Genomic DNA, 23,235 nt, shown 5'->3' with positions numbered 1-23,235 from the left:
GCACCGCCTCTGCGCACGGCCACGCCCCAAGCTCCGCCCCAAACGGGCCACGCCCCCTCACGGCTGGTACGCACGGCCGCAGCCCCGAGTCCTGCTCTTCTTGCGCGCCACTTCGCGTGCTGCACCGGCCACACGCACCTATCACGCCCCCCACCCCACTCCAGACCCGAAGCCGCGGTTCTCAGCATGTTTTCTTTTGTAGCCTGAGCCCGGCACAAAGACCCAGAGATTTGAGGGTGAGGGCTATTTGAGTAGGAAGCTAGCGGGAGGGCGGAGCCCAGGGAAGCCGGGACTTAGCCATCTCCTCCCAGTCTGTGGCGACCCGGGGAAAGTGCAGCCCGCAAGCCTTTCCTTCTTGGCTAGCAGTGACAGTGGTAAGCTTTGGTATACAAAGCACCTGCTCCCCACCTCCACCGCCCAGGTAGCTGGCGGCCCTGGGGCGCTTCTGAGGACCAGAACGGACGCCTGCATGAGTGCCCCGCTGCGGCTAGCGGAGGGGCCAGGCGAGCCCTCGGGACGGTGGACATTGGGCGACAGACGGGCAGGAAGAAATACAATGCTTCGTGGTAGTATAAAAATGAGACCTTTACTCTGGCAATAGAAATTCACATTTCAATAGCTGATGATTGTCAAGCTGATCTAAAAAACATTTTAATGAGAATGTAAAAAAAAGTTTACTCGGCCATAATACAAATTTTTTTTTAAATAGCCTTTTATATTGGCAAAGTATGTGATTCTAGTTTTGAATTGGTTCTCTTTTAAATGTACTGGAAGACAAAGTTTAAGGAGCACTGTTCCAAGCAAGAGAAAAAGGGGACAATTAACCCATAATTTAACTGGAAAAGAAAATATACAGTATTACAATAATATAAAGTTTCCTAGATTTAGTTGTGCTGAAATATGTGGTACTGCCTGTATTTTGGGACCTTGTCAGTAGTCACAAAGTATTACTTTGAGTTCAGAGGGAGCCCCTCGAGATTAAAAAATCTCAAAGTTGCTAGAAACATCTTGTTTAAGATGTGAATAAACAGCAAAATCATTTACATAAACTCAGTATTTAGCCATTTTACACATCCATTGCAAAAAATTTACGTTTTGAAGCAAAATTGAACAGTTAAGAATAAAAACAAATGCAGACCAAATTGTTAAGAATAAACAAATGAAGACCAAATTGCTAACCAACTGCTAGCTATTTAGGAAATTTTGCATATATCCTTAGAGATAGAACACACGAGATTGCCAATGTGGCTTAAGACTACATTAGGATTCCTGGGTTAATTGGTCTAATATAATGACTGAATTGCAGAATAAAAAGGCTGTTTGGGCACGACTTTGTCTTAGTCCTTTTGCTAAATAATTTATCATTTTTACCAGTAAGATCTTCAATTTGATTTCACAATTTCATTATGAAAGTTTCATTATGAAGTAGTATTTTATGCAAAGCTAACTAAAATTATTGTAAACAGGGCAACGGTAATATACTTGGCTATGATTTAAATTCTGCATACATCTCAGAAAGAACAGTTTTACACAAATGTTAAGTTTTAGACAAATACTTATCTCATGCAGTTACAATAAATTTAGACCACTTTGTAAAAAGGCAAATATGTTCAAATTAACTTATTATTATTACTATTATTTTTTGAGTAGGAGTCTTACTCTGTTGCCCAGGCTGAAGTGCAGTGGCACATTCACGGCCACTGCAGCCTGGACCTGCAGGGTTCAGTGATCCTTCTGCCTCAGCCCTCTAAGTACCTGGAACTACAGGCATGCACAACCATGCCCGGCTAATTTTTTTTATTTATTGTAGTGACGAGGTCTCACCAAGTTGCCCAGGCTGGTCTTGAATCCGTGGGCTCAGACAATCCTCTCGCCTCTGCCTCCCAAAGTGCTGGGATTACAGGCATGAGCCGCCATGCCCGGTCAAATAAAATTCTAACCCAGAAAAGGTTATTCCTTTATGAAAGACTGATATATAATCTCAAATACTGACAGAAATTAACCCCACCAATTAAATTATGAATTCAAAGCTTAAGTTCTTTTATTACACTTGTTGCCAAAAAAAAAAACTTTGCATAAAACAGTCTTCATTGAGACTTAAATATTTCATCTTAAGGTATTTGTTGAGGATATACTATACCCAATAAGAAATGTATATTGTAAATTGTTTAAATTTGGGACTGAAAATCAGTTTAATCATTTCATTTGAGCTCAAAAATGAAAATCCATGCACCTAAAATAGTAACCGTTTATTAGGAATTCTTCCCTTTCTCACCTGTACTAGTAACAAGATAGTGGGGATCAGTATTTCAGATGAAAGTATACTACAAAAAGAGCAAAGGACTCAGACAGACCCTGTAGGTTAGAATTTCTGGCGTATGCTTTAAAGAAAAAAAAAAGCCTTTTTTTAAACAAACATGCAACCACAAACTTCTCAAGCAATCTAGACACTTGGTCCATCTGTATAATGAAAAACTATGCATTAGACTTAATAAAAAAAGAATAGAAACTCCTAGATTTCTATATTTTACTTTTCCAGATTTACACATGCAAATCATATATTAATATTCACAGATATTTTAAATGAGAAAACAACTTGCTCCTAACAATTTTTTCCAGTAACACGTTATGTTAAAAAGATTTGACAGTGCATTCATTTATTCTGGCAATCTTAACTTCAACAAATACCTATTAACAACAAATTAGACCCCATTGCAAATAAATTCTTGTTTGTACCATGACAAGATTTTCTAATCTTAGCAAAGGCCACAATGAAAGAGGCCACAATGCTGCCATGAAAGTTTTTTGGGATGAGACTGTAACAAATTTGCTCAAAGTCTTCAAGTTCTAACTTTTAAGGTGCAATAAACATAAGATAGGATTTCACTTTATCATCTAAAAATATGACTGTTTTGTTCTTAAGCTATACTTTTTATTATCTGATTAAAACTAAAACCTGCCTCTTAGAGAGGCACATTTTGGCATTTCTGTAAATGTTGCTATGTAAAAATAGACATAAGGAAAAGCTGTGATAAGTCACATTCATAGCTTTCATAGAAAAATACATATTCCCTGAATTAGTCATATCAAGTAGTCACCATTCAGAATGAACTCCGATATTATAAACAAAATAAAACATGAATGGACTTTATTTCCAGCACCCTACTTCAGAACTCAATGGTCAGCAAATTTGGCATTGAATCCCCTGGTCCTTCTAAAATAAGTTATGTTTGACCTTTAGGGGGGATGTGAATTATAAGAGGCTGGATCTGAGTAACATTCTTGCTTTATTTAAAAGTTAAATAGACTCATTAGCACTTTTTTTGGAAATGTGCCTTTTTTTTTTTCCTGATTTCAGTATTGATACCATGGCCACGGTGCTCTGAATGTTTACACTCAAATGGAGAACCTTACATTAGCATCAGGATGACATCTTTAATGTTTTGTCCTTGAAATTCTTCCTACATACTCTGTACACTTCTCATTATTTTCTTCCCCTAAAGAATCAAGAGATTTCTTTGAGGTCCTTGCTTTCTGAAAGGAATAATTTCATAGTAGGCCATTTGCCATTTCTTCCCACCTCTCCAACTACATGCTCCACAATCTATTTCCTCCTCAGAATTCCCTATAGTGCATGTATGTCTACAAGGGCTGACAGGGAGGAAGCCTTCTTCCTACTCTGAACCACTGGATTATGGCTTTTATTAATAGAAAATTCCTCAAAAGATGCCAATACGGGACTAACTTTAGAGCTAGGAGCAGAATGCAACTGCCAGTTTACTTGTGGACTGATTGTTTTCAGATTCCACTTCTACATTCTCATAGTCACTATTGTGCTTTTTCTTTCCAGGATCTGAACCGCCTTAAAAAAACCATTTTGCTATTAATATCTTCTAGCTCTTTTTCACTTCCAGAATTTATGGTTGTATCATCCTCTTTATAAACATTCAGTAACTTTTTCTTAGCCGCAGCAGAAGCGTTTCGATGGGGCAGTTTCCTGCTACTCTTCCTAATCCAGACATTTTCTGGTCCTGAAATCGTTTCTTTTAGATTACTCATTATCTTTATTCTATTTGCAGCAACAGTAGCACATCTGCGGGGAGCTTTCTCAGGTACCATTTTTGCTTTCAGAGTTTCACTAGGCATTTGCACTGCATCCTTCTGATTACGCATACATGTTCTCATTTTTGTATTGGGTTCTCTGTCTCTAGGAACAGATTCTGAAAAATGAGTGAAAGTTCAAGTAAATGCAAAAATCTTGTAATACAAGATTTTACTACTAACATTCCCCATCAACACTCATGCCTAAACAATAAATTTTAAAATTTACAGTTAAACAAGAAATTTTTAAAACGTAAGTGATAATACTAAAGGTTTCTGAAATGGATATAATCTTACATTTTCTTATCTACAGCTATAAGGATAACTGTCACTTTAAAAAAAGTAGCAGACTTTTAAGAGTGGGCTTAAAAGTTCCTTCTGCATCATAAAGCCACTAATCTAAAAGCACTTCAAGATCCGTATTTTTGTTTTGTTTGAGTTGGAGTCTCACTCACACACAGTCGCCCAGATTGCAGTGCAGTGACACGCTCCCGGCCACTGCAGCCTAGACCTGCTGGGATCCAGCGATCCTTCCGCCTCAGCCTTCCAAGTAGCTAGAACTACAGGCACGCACTACCAGGCCTGGCTAATTTTTTATTTATTGTAGAGACGAGGTCTCACCAAGTGGCCTGGCCGGATCTCGAACCCGGCGGGCTCAGGCAATCCACTCATCTCGGCCTCCCAAAGTGCTGGGATTACAGGCTGAGGCACCGAGCCCAGCCAAGATCCGTATTTTTAAAGCAGAACCACGTACTTTAAGTTTTTGGTACCATCTCTAATCTTCTATATTAAACCACTTTATTCAACAGAGGTTCTGAAATAATTTCCCTAAAACCTAAACACAAAGAAAATGCCATCATGGCTACTGATGACACAGCATCAGCTCTGACTTCAAAGGATCCTTAAAGTCTTAATTCCAAGGCCAGTATTTCCTTTATTCAAAAAAAGTGTTATACTGGTAACTAGTAGACAAAAGGAAATTGTACATTGACTTTTATATAACTGAAATGTGGCTTTAATCCTAAATTCACTTTTTTCAAGTATGAGCATTATATAACTGAAATTCTTAAATCTTAATTGTATTGTTGTTCAGGTTTTTTTTTTTTTGAGTTGTAGTCTCACTGTCACTCAGGCTGGAGTGCAGTGGCATGCACACTCACGGCCACCACAGCCTTAACCTACTGGGCTCAGGTGATGCTTCTGCCTCAGTCTTCCAAGTAGCTGGAACCACAGACGTGCACCATCATGCCCAGTCTTTTTTTTACCGCAGAGACAAGGTCTCACCAAGTTGCCCAGGCTGGTCTCGAACCCCTGGATTCAGGCAATCCTTTCGCCTCCGCTTCCCAAAGTGCTGGGATTATAGGCTTGAGTCACCGCACCCGGCCAGATACTTTCTTACCAAGGCATGTGCTTCACATGTAGATTAGGACAAAGATTCTAGAAATAATTACACTGATATATGTAGAGTTGTTTTACAGAACCAAAACGTACAGAGTGCTATGAGAACACAGACTGGAAGCCTAACCTAGCCTAAGGTTTTTTTTTTTTTTTTAACGAGACAGGTCTCCCTACGTTGCTCAGGTTGGTCTTGGACTCAAGTCTCTCATCTCGGCTTCCCTAAGTGTTGGGATTATAAGCAAGTCACTGCACCTGGACCCAAATTCTTTTTTTTTTTAAAACAAAGATGGGTCTCACTATGTCCCAGGCTGGTCTCGTCCTCCCGTCTCAGCTTCCCAAAGTGCTGGGATTAGGGGCATAAACCACTGTGCCCATGTTGGGAAGGCCTCCTTTGAGAAAATCTTATTTTAGATTAGAGCTAAAAACTATGAAGGCATTTGCCAGACAAAAGGCAGGACAAAAAGCACTCTGGAGAAGTCCTTCAAGCAGACAGAAGCAGTTTTTAAGGGGTGGCTTGTGATCACACTGGGGTTGTGCAGAGGAGCCATGTGATGTCAGGCCAACTATGCCATGTTTACAAAACTCCGGAGGGCTCACATATTTTTATTTTTGCCAATGTCTCAAAGTCAGATTTTCACATTTCACAAATGAGTCTAATTAATACTCTTCTATACCAGAAGTGGTATTTCTTTTTATGCATCCAAAGTTCACTGGCCCCTGAATTCTAGGTCTTATTGGTGAGCTAGATAGTCTTGCAGTCATGAACAGTTAGACTATCTAAAACTGCTTTAAAGAGACACAACAGCCTTGATGGGCATGAGTTTACATGACCCTGTCTGAAGTTTCCAGGTATTTAGCAGTCTATAGGGACAGGCTATAGATCACTAAAATAAACACAACTGATATCCTCCATCCAAAATAAACTTCTGGAGGACTCCACCAAGTTATTCTCTTTATTACTCAGTAATATAAAATAAGGGCTTTTTTGGTTACTATCAAGTAACAGTATTATGTAGCAGTGAAACTACCAACCTTATTCTTTTATGGAGATGTTGGTCCTTATGTCCTTATGTCACCAAGCCGACAAATGAGTACAGGTGTTTTTTTTTTTTTTTTTAAAGCTGCTTCTGTAGGTTGACATGTTCATATAGCCAGGATTATGAGAAAGTCCTCTACCCTCACGATGAAAGCCCTTCATATTTTCCCTTAAGTCTATGAAGCTCATTTCAAAGTTGAGCTGTTAGGAAATACTTTATTCAAAGCAACCTTGCCACACATGCCAGTCCTTTCTGCCAATTAACTTATGTGATTCATGCATTTTTCCAGTGAAATTTTATTTCTAAAGACCCCACGTCTTGTTCAGTGTAAGTCACCAGGCATCATACATGGCCATTTAGCAGGCTAAAATCATCACTACGATTACTCCCATGTAGCATGTCTTTGCCTCCTTTAGTTGGGATCTGTGGGAAGAGAGGTGGCTTAAAGTGCACTGTTTTTACTACTTTCAAGATGTTTTTCTTAGGCATTTTAAGATAAGGAACTAGTATCTCCAACAAATCAACCCTATATGCAAAATGAATCTTCAACACATCAGTGTTAGACAAATGCTAGAATATAAATTAATATGCTACAAAAGGTAACATTTAAAAATATATAGAATTAAGGTAAAATTCATACTTTTATAGTATGATATTTTATCAATGATCAACTGCACCATTTGCACTTTGAAAAAAAATCTTAGACCAGTGGCTCCTTCCCAACAACATACCCACCCAGCTGAATAGTATAGATAAGATCCTATTTCAATTAAAAATTTCCTTGTAACAAAATGACTTAAGTTGCAAGAAACGAATTCCTTTTTGATGTGTGATAGAAGTACCTATACTGACAATTTAGGAACCTAGTAAATACTAATTCTAAGACATTTTAATAAATGTTTGTCATCCAGAATAATGGAGAAGTTAAATATTCTGTGAAAGAAAAAAAAACTAAAATTTAATTTAGACCAGGCGCAGTGGCTCATGCCTGTAATTCCAGCACTTTGGGAGGCGGGGGAGTAGGTGGGTGGTGGTGGTGGTGGTGGTGGAAGCGTGGAATTGCTTGAGCCCAGGAGTTTGAAATCAGCCTGGGCAACATAGCAAGACCGTGTCTCAACTACAACAAAACTAAAAAATTAGCCAGACGTGGCAGCACTCATTTGTAGTCCCAGCTACCTGGGAAGCTGAGATGGAAGGATTCTGAGCCCAGGAAGTTGAGGCTACAGTGAGAGGCTAATTCCAAAAAAAAAAAGTTAAAGGAAATGGAAACTTTTGGATAAAGAACCATGCTAAGAGGAGGGAGAATTTGATGAATTATATGCAACTCCAACTTGATAAAGCTGTATTTCTTAAGTCTTAGAAAATAAAACTGAAATTTCACAGAAAAATAAAGATAAAAACAGAACCTGATAAAGACGAGAGAGAGACTGTGGGAAATTTTTTTTAAAATACATGCTTTTAAGTCATTGTTTATTACTGGAAACTTGGCTAATTATAAAGTGCTTTATTCTCCTTGAGAAAACTACATACAGTTTTTAGAAATACATACAGAATAACTCAGGGTTTGAGATAAGTTTAATTTTTGTGTTAGGGTACAAGCTTAATTAAAAACTTTGGAGGATGCTGCTCTAATAATACATTTGTGACGGTGCCCTTTAATACTAAGAAGTCACTACAATCCTACAAGTCCTGTTGTCCCAGATGGTCTCATGTCAGTCACATGTGTTGGGAAAGTCACTGAGTGCTTGAGGCACTGCTGCTTTCCTGTCAATGACTCTCTAATTTTGGGTATGGCAAAAACATATGAGTAGTATACAAATGTACATCTGTGGTAGCACTCCATGACAGTTTGCCTGGGTGACCTTTTAACTTATAATCTACAGATCTATGATGGTCTGTAGTGAGCAGAAACTTGGATATAGACAGGACAGTTCTGATTCAAAACATTAATCTCTAGTTTCTACATTTTCAAAATTATTCATATTACAAGTATGACATTTCTTAATTTTTTTTAGCTACCCTAATAAATTTTGCACCAATTATCTTTCATCATACAAAATTGTTTTCCTAGATCCAAAGTAAACCTCACATCATTACTATAGAAACTTTTAATCTTATCAGCATGTTTTAAGTTGGGGCATTTAAAACAAATTTGAGAATAAGAAAAGAATGTCCAAGTATGAAAATATACTAGCCTGTTTCATAAACTATTAGTCTTGACATTATTGGCTACAGTGGCTGATGGATAAATCAAATTCACATAGTAACTTAACCTTCTAGCTGCTAACTAGCAAGCCTTTTATCAGACATGGTTTGAGATGGCCTCTCTTGTCTGCCCTTCACTGATAAGCAATAAAATAACTCCAAAAACTCAGAAAGCAAATAGCATTTATCAGTGATCTTCATCTCTCCAAAGCAGAAGTTTCCATAAACTAAAGTATCTTTAGGGGATGGCTGCAGAATAAAATATCTGTAATTCACTATGATTTTAAACATTTTTCCATTTTCTAGGGAGAACTAGTAAGACTGCAGTTGTAACTTCTACCATTTGACAGCATCCGGTCAAGAGACTGCCAGAAATGATTCCGTGTACTAGAATAGTTCTTCACTAATTATTTTTAGGGTTCAGTTTACTCAGATGAGCACCACATAACATTAAATTTTTATTTTGAAGCTACAGCTAATCTAGCTCATCATAATGTAATGGCTATTGCAAATTTATATTGCAAAAAACTAATAATAAAGCTTTTTGAAGAATTCAGGGACCTTATGTGCTTAATTAATTTTTTAAAGGATACCTTAGAACATTTCTTACTAAATGAAGGCAGAATAAAGTATAAGAATACTGGGTTTTCAACCTATCCTATTACTTTACTAATGTAAAGAAGCAGGGCCACAGATAATCCAGTAACAAACCCCTTTCTCAAGCACAGCTCCTGACTCACTTCAGCCCTCACCCCCCACCCCAAGCTTATACCTATAACTTGCAGCCCTGTGTTCTGCCTGCATGAGAAGAAATTACTTAGGACAAGAAGTAAACATCAGTTGGACGGGAAATTGCATACCACAGACCTTATGGAGTTAATCAGTTAGAATGCATTGAGTAATTTTTTTTGTAAGCCTTTTACTTAAGATGACAATGCTAAATTTACTGTAGCAAATTAGTCTACTACTATTTTAGTCAGCAAGTGACTAAAAACTGGTTCCTAGATGAATTAGTTAATTTAGAACATTACAGATCATGTGTGTGGGTGGAAAATTAAGGATCTGCTTCCTTGACAGGCTCCTGTAATAATATGGTTGGAATGTTGTAAGTGAACCGAATGAGTACAAGTATGTGAAGTCCACATACTTAGAAAATTAAATATGTTAAAAATTAAAGATCTCTTCAGCTTTTAACAGCTGACCAAAAAAGTAATTTCTAAATGATTTACTTTGTGGAACAAAGGAATAAAGCTGCTATAGTCCATATGGGCTCTAACTAGTCATATATCATTTCAGTTAGGTCAATTAGATTGCCTCTTCTCTTTGGTAATCCAAAGTTCTCATTTAAAAACTTTAATAAATGATAAAATGTACCTTAAAAGTGACTTAATCCAAGATATGACCAGAAAATATACGGCAGCATTCATTTAATTCAATGAAACTATCAGTCTTACCATACTTGAGAAATAAGATGTACAGTCTACAGTTATTTACATGCTGCCAAAGACACCGCCTGCAAACTTATAGGATCCAAATGTTCCGACTCTCCTCCTCTCTCTATCAAATTCAGAAAACCAATACTTGAGCAGGTATCAATGAAGAATCTTGATATTTTTCTACTAATTTAACTATGTATTAGGAACCAACTTGGCAGATTATGAAAAAGACTAGTAAATATATCTTAATTTTGAGAATTTCCATGTATCCCTTGGCAATACCTGTAATTTAAGAGCTTTTAAAAACTTTCTTAAAATAAAAAAGACAACACAGTCCCTCAGCATTATATTCTTTACTCTTCAATCCTTATTACTAATTCATAATTTGAGCTACAAGTAGAATATTTGGTAATCTAGTTGGATGAAATGTTTCCACAATGCTCCATTTTCTCCCTAGTTTTGACAAATTTATTTCTTACGTTCCCATAGTTCCAAACTGCTAAGTTGTTAAGGTTTCTGCTTTATTATTCCCCGATATCCACAGCAGAAGTTCAGAGGTATAACTTCAATAATAATCAACAGGTTAAAAAGTCTACAATGATTTGTTGTACTCCATCATACCAGAATAATTTAATTATAATTTCCATACAATGTAAGGAAACTAGAATATTTTGGTGACAACTTCAAGATCTCTGGTAAAGTAAATATACTGACTTACTGATGAAAAGAATGAAGCTGGTTATTTCAACTATAAGGCGGCAAAGCAAAAAGACTTTTTTCTAGCCATTTAAAAGTTAACCGAAAATCAATACAATGGAGTAGAAAGGAAAACAAAAAATACTGTATGCACCTTTAACAATGTTTTTGCATTCTACTGATATACAAAACCTGTCGGTTTTTTTTCGTTGGCACAAATTCAACTTGTATTGACAGAAGAACTTAAAATCCTTCCAATTTGATTTTTAATACTATGCAAAGAGATTAATAATTTGTGCTATTTTACAGGAAAAAAGTGTCTAGAAGAGAGACAGGGAATGCAGTGTGCACCCAATGTCATTCTAATTAAGTTTTACTTCAGTGGTCATCAAGTGCAAAGGGCTTAGTGATGCATCTTAATTTATGGCTAGTTATACCCTCAAGATGGTGTTTTAATAGTTTGTTTTATAACCTCTTTTTCCATTTATATTTCTAGGTTTTGAAGTGCCTTTTCTTAATTAAAACATAAGTTCTTTCCCTTCATTTTCTTATAAAACCAATTGCCTTTTTAGGTACAACTCTATTTGAAATAAACCTTTCTGTTGTAACTTACTATCTGTTAATAACTGCTATATATTATTGTGAATAGTATTATTTCCAAGTATTACTAATCTGAGAAATGATTTAATCAGATATTCTTCTCTCAACAAAGGTAGGGTGACCAAACCTAGGAATTATCTATATATGGGATAAACTTTTCCTTTTATTAATAAGTTACTTTACATTGTTAGTATACCCTTTATAAATAAATAGGACATGGGAAAAAAATGCTTTTTAAAACTCATCTATATTTTAAATGTTTGAAATACTTTTCCTTAATATGGTTGGTAATATTAGTCTTTCAAAGAAAGCAAAGATCAAATGTGAATACTTTAAAATCATAAATGAGTAACAAAATCACAGGACTTTGGACATCAACAACCAGAGTTTTTTTTTAAAAAGCCTTTTTTTTCCTCTTATACACCATTAAGTTGAACTTCAAGTGCAGTGAAAACAACTACAGCACTTATTACTGGATCAGTTCACATTCAAATTGTAACTCTTTGTCTTTTTTCAAGAAAAACACAAACTGATCCTAAACATTAAAGTACACCTGTGCATTAAATCCCTGCACATTTCACATAAAGTAGAAAAAAGTCAAACATGTTCTAGTGCTCAATGTAAACATTTTAACTATTAATGATTTATTAATTTTCTTTAAAGGTACTTAGGAGTGTTTGTCACATATTCAAAGTTAACCTTAGGAATAGCACCATAACCAAAAAAACCCATAAGAATGATTTTCTCCATTATCCTTTAGATTTATTTGAGAACTTGAAAAGCTTCCATTGTCAGCCATGCTTGTAAGGACACCAGGCCCATTCTTGCTGCTTCTAGTGAAACCAAACTTGATTAAACCAAAATACTGCACAAGAATCTAACCATTTTGGACTAAAAGAAAAATTAGTAATTGGATGACCAACAGTGACCAGTTAATTCAGTCCAAAGAATGAAGCCTAAACTGTCAAAGTATTGTTTTACCAAAATAATTTATGAGTGTATTCCATGTTTATTTATGAATATTTTTGGTACCTTTTTGCAGATAATGGTAAACATGGAGTTATAACCCTGAGAACAGATTATAAAACAGAGAAGCTTAAGAAAAGTTTAAATAAATTAATGGATCTGACACCTATCACCAGGTTTTAAAACTAGGGAAAGTAAAAAGGCATCCATTAATTTTTTCAGGTCAATAGTCAAGGGACAATTATTGTGTATCAATCTGTCTACTATACACTTAACACAAGTTTTGAGGAAAAAAAAAAAGAGCATTATAGTTTTGAAGTGATGATAGCTCTCTAAGCCACCAAATGAAAGGTATCCTACCTATCTCAGTTGATAAAGTCGAAAAATATCCTTCCCTACATCATAGCAGAAAGAGTAAGTACACGCTACCATGTCAAAAGGAACAGATAACTAAACAGTAGGAATACGTAAGAACATTCTCAAACACTGATACCAGAGTCCAATGCTTCTCCTTATCTGCCACCTCAAGGATACACAGAGAAAAGGGGTAATTTTGTCTCAAGCCAAACACAATTGGACCAACAAATAACTTAAAAGGTGGGGTACTGTAATGTATTCCTTACCTACTAAATATGTAAACCATTTGAATCAAGTCCATCTTCAGGCACCAACAAGCTAGGAATGGCCATCTACACTGGAGTAGCATAACCTATCAAGTATTTGGCTAGAAAATAAGTATACTATAGTGTTTGATGATGTGATAAAGTTTCACTTTAAATGGATAAAATTTTCCAACAAAACATGACAGTTTCTTATATTTAGACCAAAGATCATTAATAAAGTTACATTTAGTTGTCCCAGCAAAGAATGCTCAGGATTGCACATGGCAGCAGTAAACTAAACAAAGAGATGGAGAATGACACAATTATGCATAAGATTTGCAATTGCACTCTTAACACAACTTAACTCTACAATTTCAATACAGATGGGGAAAATCTACATATTAACTTAAATACTCTTTTAGCCCTGTACACTCTATTAAAGAACACACTTTTCCTAAATCTAAGGCACACAAACTCCTCTATTTCACAGAGTAAGATTATGGAAGAGCAAGATTTTGGTTATATTCCTTACAATGGAAACCAGGAGACCTTGGATAGAAGACAAATTATATAGCATTCTGTTAGTGCACATTTTAAAAGAAAATGCTATGACTATGCTCTGGCTTTAGGGGTTTAAAATATGCATTCAAAATATTAAAACTACTTTACCAGCAGTTTATAACTCAAAGTCTATGAAATAAAAGTGATCATGTTTTCCTAAAAAAGAAAGAAAAAGACAAAGAACAACATTTGAAAAGAAAATTGGAAACCATTCCAATTAACATGACCAGATCTAGTATAATGCATTCTACTCAAGTAGCCAGGGAAAGGAGAAAAAAAAAAAAGTGGTAGGTACCTTGCCTACTAATCATGGTTATACCTCCCATGATTATAATGTCAGTATGCACATAATGTTTATGAAGAATCTGTAAACATAGGTTGTGAAACTGTTACACTATCATAGGACAGGGTTTAGAAACTGCCTCCTCTTCACAAATTTAGAAAATAAACTGCGTGATGTGCTACTATGAAATTAATGCTCACTGGTTTTGACAACCAGGATGTCTAGTGTTTAATGTATTTCAAATTCCTGCTATATATAGTCAAATACTGTCAAAATAGATCTGCCCCCAAAATGAAGCATATTTTGGCACCTGTGCTGAATGCTGCTACAAAGACCAGCAAGTGCAAATAAAAATAACAGTCATGATTTAGTCACATTCATAACTTTTCATAGAAAAATATAAATATATTCCCTGAATTGTAAGACAAAAAAATAATTTCAACAGCCAGCTTTCACCATAAATTCAGTTCATTCCCTCTTAAATGAACTGGCACTCCCTCAAGGTCATAAGGTGCAATCATTGAAATCTAACACATTTTCTAAGCTTCTATCATCATCCCCATCATGGTATCTCACAGTCCTTCTACCCTGATTTCTCGTTTTTATTTTTGAACGTCGAAGAACTCTCTTAGATTTTGCAAAGTCCAAATCCTCCCAGTCATTATCATCCACATTTAACCTAGGACGTTTGCTTTGTCTTTGACGTCTCACAGTTTTAGATATGTTAGCTGTAAAAGTTTTACCTTTTCTAACTACTCTTGCTTTTCCTTTCGTTTTCCTCCTTTTGGTTTTTGTATTATCAGTACAATCAATATCTGATTCAGTTACAGATACCAAATCTGACGGTTTGGGACTAGCGTCAGGTCCAAACTTTGAATTTCTGGTTGTTTCAGAAATTTTCACATTTTCCAATTCAGGATGCAATCGTTTCCTTTTCATTTCCGGCTCTACTGCCTCTTGTGAATCATGAATCACTTTTGCCTTACTGAAAGGAGCCTTTCCATAGGTCCTGAGTCTTCTGCCATTCCACCTACGTAGGCCATAGTTCAGTTCCTCTTCAAAGTTATTCTCTGCAGTAGCTTTTTGTGCCAAAGTTGGCTCAGAAGAAAATTTCCTATCAGTTTCACTCCCTGGATTATGGCTCTTTGAATCTTCTTCTGAAGACCCAATAGAGGAACTTTTTGTTTTAGAAGCTGCATTTGTTTTGTGAATATTGTTATGGCTGTGCTTATGTTCTGAATTCAACACATCTTCAGAGTCTGAGTTTCCATTTAGAGACTGAATAATACCTTTTGTACTACCTTCGGAGTCAGGATCATCAGGTGGCTTACCTTCACAGTCATACTGTTCACTTGGCACTGCACAGGTTACACGTCCCTCACAATCACTCAGTCTCTTCTTTACAGTGGAACAAGCAAAATGGAGGGTTTTCTTTCTTCCATTTTTGCTTCTAGTGTGTACATTTTCCAAACTGACGTCTTCTACGTCACTTATAAGCTTAAGCTTACTGGCAGCTGTAGTTGCACATCTTCGAGTAATCCTCAGAAGACCCGTCTGGACTTTTGATGATTTCTTAACTACCTTTGAATTACTGTCTGAGTCACTGGAACAAACTCTTTTCCTGGAAACTTTTCTGCTTTGTCCATTGTCTTGTGATGTAGAATCTAAAAATTAAGAGTAGTCTTCTTTTAATCTTTAATAAAAAAGTAAGCTTAAAGAAATTATATGTTCAAAATATGAAACCAGTCCAGAATTCTCACTAATTATAAGGAACAGGGCAGGGGACAGGGTGATCCACACATCTTAATATAGTCATGCACTGCTTAACAATATGTTCTGAGAAATGCATCATCAGGTGAGTCCATCATAGGCAACATCAAAGAGCGTGCTTACACAAACCTAGATGATATAGCCTACTACACACCTAGGGTATATGGTATACTCTGTTGCTCCTAGGTTACAAACCTGTGCAGTACTTTATTGTACTGAATATTGCAGGCAACTGTAACACAATGGTAAGTATTTGTGTATCTATCTAAACATAGGAAAGGTAACGTACTGCGCTATGATTGACTTTACGACTGGTACACCATCACTAGGCAGAAGGCATTTTTGAGCTCCATTATAATCTTTTGAGACCACTGTTGTTATGCAGTGCGTGACTGTACTCTAAAGCAGTGACTTTTTCAGCCTAAACATCATTTACAAATACAACACACTCTGATCAATAACATCCCATGCTCCTGAAACTTTAATGTTAACATGAGTATGACTAAACTCTATTTACCACTGTACAAACAAATCACTTAACAGTCAGTCTCCCTGAAACACTCCCTAACCCTAACTCCACAAAGTTCCAATCACACAACTACTTTAACCCTTTGCACTCAGAGACATCTCATGGATCATAGCAATTTTTACAAAATGGTGAAAAACTAATCATTTCATATTAGATAGTATAGCACTGGAACCAATTATTGTTTTGTAATGAGATTTAGCTTATAATAGAATTTTGGACATTAAGGAGCTTACTTATGACCAAAAAAATCAAAATATTATATTATATTCTTATATTATATATATTATATTCTTCTAATATGTGGTAATGTGTGAAACAGTCACTAACAGGCAATGCAGGTTCATTGATATATGTTGCTCCAACAGTAATCTGTTTGACATCTTCCAGCTGGTGTTCTTCTATTCAAGCAGTCTCATTTTCTCCTCCCACATTAATAATATGTAATTTATTGTCCAGTCTGTTGTTTGAAGACAATGTGGAAGGACACACTCATGACTTCTGAAAACCACTTTATCAACTTATCAATCATATTTCAGTAGATATTTCAACTCTTTGCTTTTTCATGCAATTTGAATAGAAAACTTCAAGAAAACACACATTTAAAAAAAATTTGCACTTACAAAAGTGTATCCAGCAATCTCTTTATGTTCCCTGAAAGGGAACATCTGAGTGGTTTGCTAGATTTACAACATCCCCTCTGAGGGGACATCAAATGCAAAGGGTTGATCTTAACATAGTTGTCTTCTGCTCTATTCATTTGTTTTTTGAGTTGGGGTCTCACTCTGTCACCCAGACTAGAATGCAGTGACACAACTATGGCTCACCACAGCCTCAGCCTCCTGGGCTCAGGTAATCGGGTGATCCTTCTGCCTCTGCCTCCCAAGTAGTTGGGACTACAGGCATGTGCCACCAAACCCAGCTAATATTTTTTGTAGAGACAAAGTCTCACTATGTTGGCCAGACTGGTTTTGAACTCCTGGGCTAGTGAATGAAACTAAAGTGTACTCAATAAAAAGTTATGCATGCACACAGGAATATAAAGGATGCACAGAAAAGGCTAACAGAATGCGTGGGAGAGAGAAACTGCTAGTAGTTTCTAGGGAAAAACAAATCAACATATGCAATAGGGAGAAAAAGAACTGTGAGATTAAATCAGTGAGCAAAGATAAATGTTTTGGATTACCTTTCATAAGACTGTTTGGTTTCTCTTTTGTTTTCTCATCAACTGAATCTGAATCGGTTTCAGATACATGATCTGGCAAACACTGGGACACAGCAACAGGTTCACACTTCAGATTTCCTGAAATTGAATTCATTTTCATTTTATGACATTTATCATCTTCTCTATCTTGTTCTTCAGATTCAGAGTCCTCTGAATCACTCAAGACCTTTGCTTTCTTAAAGATATTGGCATTCTTGTGAAATGTATTGTGTTTCCTACCACCATATTTTCCTGGTTCAGAATCTGCTTCCTCGGAGATATTCTCTGCCTTAAGTTTCTGCCCAGATGTTGATGGGGCAGCAACTCTATTAGATCCATTATCTGAATCATGACTTTTAGAGTCTTCGTCAGAAGACTCTATTTTGAGAAATTTTGTTTTAGAAGTTGCTGGAGTATGAGGCTTGTAACCATTAGCATGCCAATTTTTCCGGGCTACTCGCAAGTCACTTTCTGAATCTGAATCTCCATTATCATCAGATTCATCAACAGTATCCTGGGCAACATGAGAATCAGACACCGGAGATGGTTCATTTCGATCTTTTAGATCTTCTTCTTCAATTTCTGACTTTAAGCTCTGATCATCTTCAGAATTATGTAATAATTTTTTTCTAGCTACAGCAGAAGCATTACGGTGAGGCAGCTTCCGCCCAGAGCAGACACTTTCAGAGCTAGAATTCTCTTCTGCATCACTCATTAGCTTTATCTTATTGGCAGCCACAGCAGCACACTTCCTTAAGACTTTTCGGTTATTTCCAGCTCTGGCTTTTACAACTTCATCTGTCTCCAATGAATTGTTATCAGAGTCACTTAAATAGACTCTCTTCCTAGTGGCTTTTCTGCCACATCCATTTTCTAAAGAAACAGAACCTATAAATAAAGTAATAATAAGATTAGAAAGGTTTTCCTTATTTCAGCATTCTTAATAACTTTATGATTTTAGTGATTTTTCTTAATTTTTAATGCCAAAATTAATTTCCTTTCTAAATTGAAAAGGCTAAAGGACATTTAATCATATGTAGATGTATTAAATCAAGAATCCATTCGATGCACAACTAATAGATTCTCTAGATAAACATTCCTCCAAAGTACCACTGAGTCTCTTACCAGCTTTTCTTTGAGAAGCTCTAGTTCTGGTCACCCTGAGATTGCTGCTTCTGGAAAGCCCACTACGTAAGGAGGATTCATGAACTCTTGAACTCTCTTTGCTTTCCTCTGAACTATTTGAAGCTGAAGATGATGAAGAGGTAGCTAAGGAATCTTCCATTTCACTTTCTAAGAAAAATAAAGTGTAAATGGTCAATTATATATATTCTCCTATCTTTACACTCATAAGTAAGCAGTTAAAATAACATACTGGCCAGGCTCTGCAGAGGCTCAGCCTGTAATCCCAGTGCTTTGGAAGGCTGAGGTAAGTGGACTGCCTGAGTCCGTGGGTTAGACATCAGCCCGGGCAACTCGGCAAGACCTCATCTCTACAATAAATAAAAAACTAGCAGGGCACAGTAGCGCATGCCTGTAGTTCTGGCTACCTGAAGGCTGAGGCGGAAGGATCACCGGAGTCTAGCAGTGGGATGGCCATGAGCATGCCACTGCACTCCAGCCTGGGTGACAGAGTGAGACTACAACTAAAAAAAAAAATAAAAAAATACAAAAATAAAAAATAACATTATACTAAAAGCAGATTCTTCAGTACTTGAAATAGGCCTGGTGCAGTGGCTCACGCCTATAAACCTAGCACTTTGGGAAGCTGAGGGGGAGGACTACTTGAACCCAGGAATTCAAGACCAACCTAGACAACACAGCAAGACCTTGTCTCTACAACTAATTTTTAAAAATTAGCCAGGCATGGTGGTACACACCTGTAGTCCCAGCTACTCAGGAGGCTGAGGCAGAAGGATCACCTAAGCCCAGGAGGTTGAAGCTGCTGTGAGCCATGATCATGTCACTGTACTCTAGCCTGGGTGACAGGACAGAGTAAGACTCCAACTCAAAAAGAAAAAAACTTAGAGTACATATTTTTAAACTGTTCCCCAAAAAAAGTTGGTAAAATTTTTGGTATTAAAAGGTACACAATCGCCAGGTGCAGTGGCTCGCGCCTAAAATCCTAGCACTTTGGGAAGCCGAGGTGAGAGGATTGCCTGAGCCTACAGGTTCGAGACAAGCCTGGACAACTTGGTGAGACCTAATCTCTGCAATAAGTCAAAGAATTAGCCAGGTGTAGTGGTGCATGCCTGTAATTCCAGCTACTTGGAAGGCTGAGGCAGAAGGATCACCTGAGCCCAGCAGGTCAAGGCTGTGGTGGCCATGATCATACCACTGCACTACAGCCTGGGCGATAGGTACATAATCAATATTCTAAATCAAGTTTGTGCTTGTATTTCTAAAAATAACATTAATTGTTGACTAGATCAGAAAATACAATTTATGTATTTTAAAAACAATTTTCCATTTAAAAATTTAGTCACACTATCTACTTGCTTCTATAATATCAGATAGACATTTCACATAGAAAGACAGTATTTTGAGTCCAGCATTTCAGAAAACATACTTTTAGGTTTCACTCAAGTAGCCCATCCTAACAGCATAATTACCATACATATTCATGCATTCAGTTCAAGAAAGATCATTTCTACAAGTTATACACATGAGGTGAAGGGGAGAGGAGGAAGGAGGCGGCAGTGGGGGAAGAAATGGGAGAAGGGGGAGACAGAAGGGGGAGAAAGAGAGGAGAGTAAAGGGGAGGGAGAGGGAGAGAGGTAGAAAAGGAGGGGGAAAGAAGAAAAAGAGAATGAGATAAAGAAATAACTTAAATAGTACATTATTTTTCCCCACTATTTTACTTCATGAGTGCATGCCCAAGACAGGAAACTCCTGTTCCTTCGTACAGACTCATTTGTTACACACCTATCACAGAATAAAACGTTCATCGAAATGATTGGGAATATATTGTTAAAAGAGCAAAATTTTGGTCCACGCTCAACTCCACTCTATGCTAAAAAAGAAAGTGGCTGTATTAGAAATATATCAGACACCAGGTTGTGTTTCTTCCTTTGAAATTGTTCTACTGATTTAGCTACTTTTACTCAACTCTACCACCCATCACCTTGACTCCTATTTCCAGACTCTTCCCCTTCTCTGTACATCACTGCCAAATTGATTCTGTTTCCTGAAACAGAATTCATCATGTGACTTCCTCTCTCAACAAGGGACTCAATTAAGTAATACAAACTCTTCTGCAAGCTAACCTGTGTCTGTATTCTACCTGTTTAATCCTATTCTTTGTAACAGTCCCCAAACTGCGTTTTCTTTCCTTCAGTGTTTTCTCTCATAGCTGCTACCATGCTTGAAAAGTGACACCTTATCCCTAGTCTCATTTTCAATTACTCCAGAATACTGATTGGACATTTTATGCTATAAAACATATCCCTTAAGCACACATCAACTTGCTTGTCAAATCTTCTCCATAGCATTTTATCATAGTTCAGTTGAGTTGGGGGTCTTGTTCCATCACTCAGGCTAGAGTGCAGTGGTGTAGTGGCACAATCATAGTTCACAGCAGCCTCTTGAGATCAGGTGGTCCTTCCACCTCAGCCTCCCAAGTAGCTGGGACTACAGGCATGCACCCACATCTGGCTAATTTTTTTTTATTTTTGAGAGACAAGGTCTCTCCCTGTGTTGCCTAGATTCAAGCAATCCTCCACTTTGGCCTCCCAAAGTGCTGGGATTACAGGCATGAGCCACCGTGCCGGGTAATAGTTCACTTTCATTCCAAACTTTTATCTGTGGGTATACTATCAATACCACTTAATGAAAAACCGGACAATGTAAGACATGTAAAAAGCATAACATTATAGTAGTAAATCATATACTACTGTCATAAGTTACCAAAAACTACTCACAGCAATAGAAGTACATAAACATTACTCCCTCATTTGTACAAACCAAAGGATAGCATCAGCTACAGTTATGCTACCAAATGGCAATAGCATAAACAGTTCAGTATTTACTAGGTCATCAGTCTTGAACTTATTTGATTATCAACTTTTTTTATTTTGAGGAGTCCACTGTTGCCCAGATTGAAGTGCAGTGGCACTCGTGGCCACTGTAGCCTCAACTTGCTGGGCTCAGGTGATCCTCCTGCCTCAGCCTTTCAGGTAGCTGGAACCACAGGAGCACAATACCATACCCGGCTAATTTTTTTATTTATTGTAAAGACAAGGTCTCTCCAAGTTGTCCGGACCCTGGACAGGGGTGTTGAACCCCTGGACTTAAGCAATTCTCTCGCCTCCATCTCCTAGAGTGCTGGGATTACAGGTGTGAGCCACTACGCCCAGCTATCAATATTCTTTAATGTTTAAATTAAGATACAAAAATGTCAAATTTTGTACACAAATTTTGTACACAAAATGTGATGAGTATTATATCACATTATTGAAAATTAGATGTGGATGTACCATTTGCAAACCACAGCACTTATCACACGTATTTTAATTGTTCCATGTTTAATACTTTTGTCTCTTCCATTAAATTGTAGTTCCTTCATTGTCAAGGACATGTCTTTATTTATGCTTAACTCTAAACCCATGGTAACTAGCAATGTTACATACACACTTGAGTGCTCAATAACTGAAAAACAATGTTCCACTTCTCACCAGATAATGCAGAACCATTTGTTAGTGTCATAGATCTATTTCTTCTCATTCTTACTGATGATTCTGCTGAATCTGAAGAGTCACCAGAAGTAACACCTGAAGAGATACCAGCACTTGTCTTGTTTGTTCCAGAATAAGCTGCCCTACTTGAGGTAGACGGGGTAGGAGAACCTACCAACTCAGAAATTACTTTCGTCTGCGACTTTATCCGCTTCTGCTTGATATTTCTGGTCAAAGACATTAACAAAAAAGTAGCATTGAATAAAACATAAAAGACAACTGGTTCATACAGAATTCCTAAATAAAAGTATATTATTTTTTTATCTGAGAATAATTTTATGATCAAGACATCAAAATATTCGCTATTAACCTGTTGTTCTAGCACTGATTACTAGTAATATTTCCTTAGTCTAGATTTAACAGTTATAATCAAATTTAGAGAAATGGGCAAATGATCCAAGTAACAGTTAAAGAAAATCATTTGACTATCTTAAGTTCACTGGATTAAATACTAAAAGCAACCAGCATTTATGTAATACAGGTATTCATACATACTATAAATATAAGCCTCAGTAAGTTTTTTTTCTTTAGTTTCTCATTTACACGTTCTTAAAGACAGTACAAGATTAAGAGCAGTCAACAAAAGCTGAACAGAGAGGAAAGGTAAAAAAAAAAGACAAAAGAACAAACTAGTCATCCCCACCCCACCCACCCACACACCAACCAAGACCAGACTATTTACTCTAACTACATTCATTCACCATGGTTGGTTCCTAGGTCAGGGGTCATGGAAAAGGAGAGTAGCAAGTTACAACTCTGAGTAATATTCATATTGAGATAATTGTTTTATTTTAAAAACACCTGTAATCCCAGCATGTTGGGAGGAAAAGCAGAAGGATCACTTCAGGCTAGAAGTTCAAGCCAGCCTGGGGAAAACAGCAATATCTCACTTATACAAAAAATTTTTAAAAATCAGCTGAGTATGGTGGCACAAGACTGTGTGGTCCTAGCTATTCCAGAGGCTGAGGTGGAAAGACTGCCTGAGCCCAGGAGTTCAAAGTTTCAGTGAGCTATGACTGTGACACTGCACAACAGCCTTGGCAACAGAATGAAACGGTCTCTTTTTTTTTTTTTTTTTGAGTTGGAGTCTCACTCGGTCACCCAGACTGGAGTGCAG

General features: G+C 37.0%; 1 protein-coding gene across 2 annotated transcripts in view; it reads right to left on the bottom strand.

Moving 5' to 3' along the window:
- Window positions 1-2,026: 2,026 nt before the first annotated feature.
- Window positions 2,027-23,235, bottom strand: part of BRWD1 (bromodomain and WD repeat domain containing 1) — a 152,917-nt gene continuing 131,708 nt past the window's right edge. The window contains exons 37-41 of one of the 2 annotated variants that reach the window (XM_008056772.1): window positions 22,059-22,285; window positions 18,511-18,678; window positions 17,368-18,273; window positions 14,629-15,549; window positions 2,027-4,220 (exon numbers count right to left, since the gene is read on the bottom strand). In XM_008056772.1, coding sequence (XP_008054963.1) covers window positions 3,829-4,220; window positions 14,629-15,549; window positions 17,368-18,273; window positions 18,511-18,678; window positions 22,059-22,285 — 2,614 coding nt within the window. In that variant the 3' untranslated portion in view covers window positions 2,027-3,828. Of the gene's footprint in view, window positions 4,221-12,086; window positions 12,997-14,628; window positions 15,550-17,367; window positions 18,274-18,510; window positions 18,679-22,058; window positions 22,286-23,235 lie in introns of those variants that run through there. The other variant, XM_008056773.2, reaches the window with a different exon arrangement.

Source organism: Carlito syrichta, unplaced genomic scaffold, assembly GCF_000164805.1.
Source record: "Carlito syrichta isolate Samal-C Ts95f unplaced genomic scaffold, Tarsius_syrichta-2.0.1 Scaffold302518, whole genome shotgun sequence".
NCBI classification, from domain to species: domain Eukaryota; kingdom Metazoa; phylum Chordata; class Mammalia; order Primates; family Tarsiidae; genus Carlito; species Carlito syrichta.
Note: the sequence above shows the minus strand (reverse complement) of the source record. Positions and strands in the feature narration are given on the sequence as shown.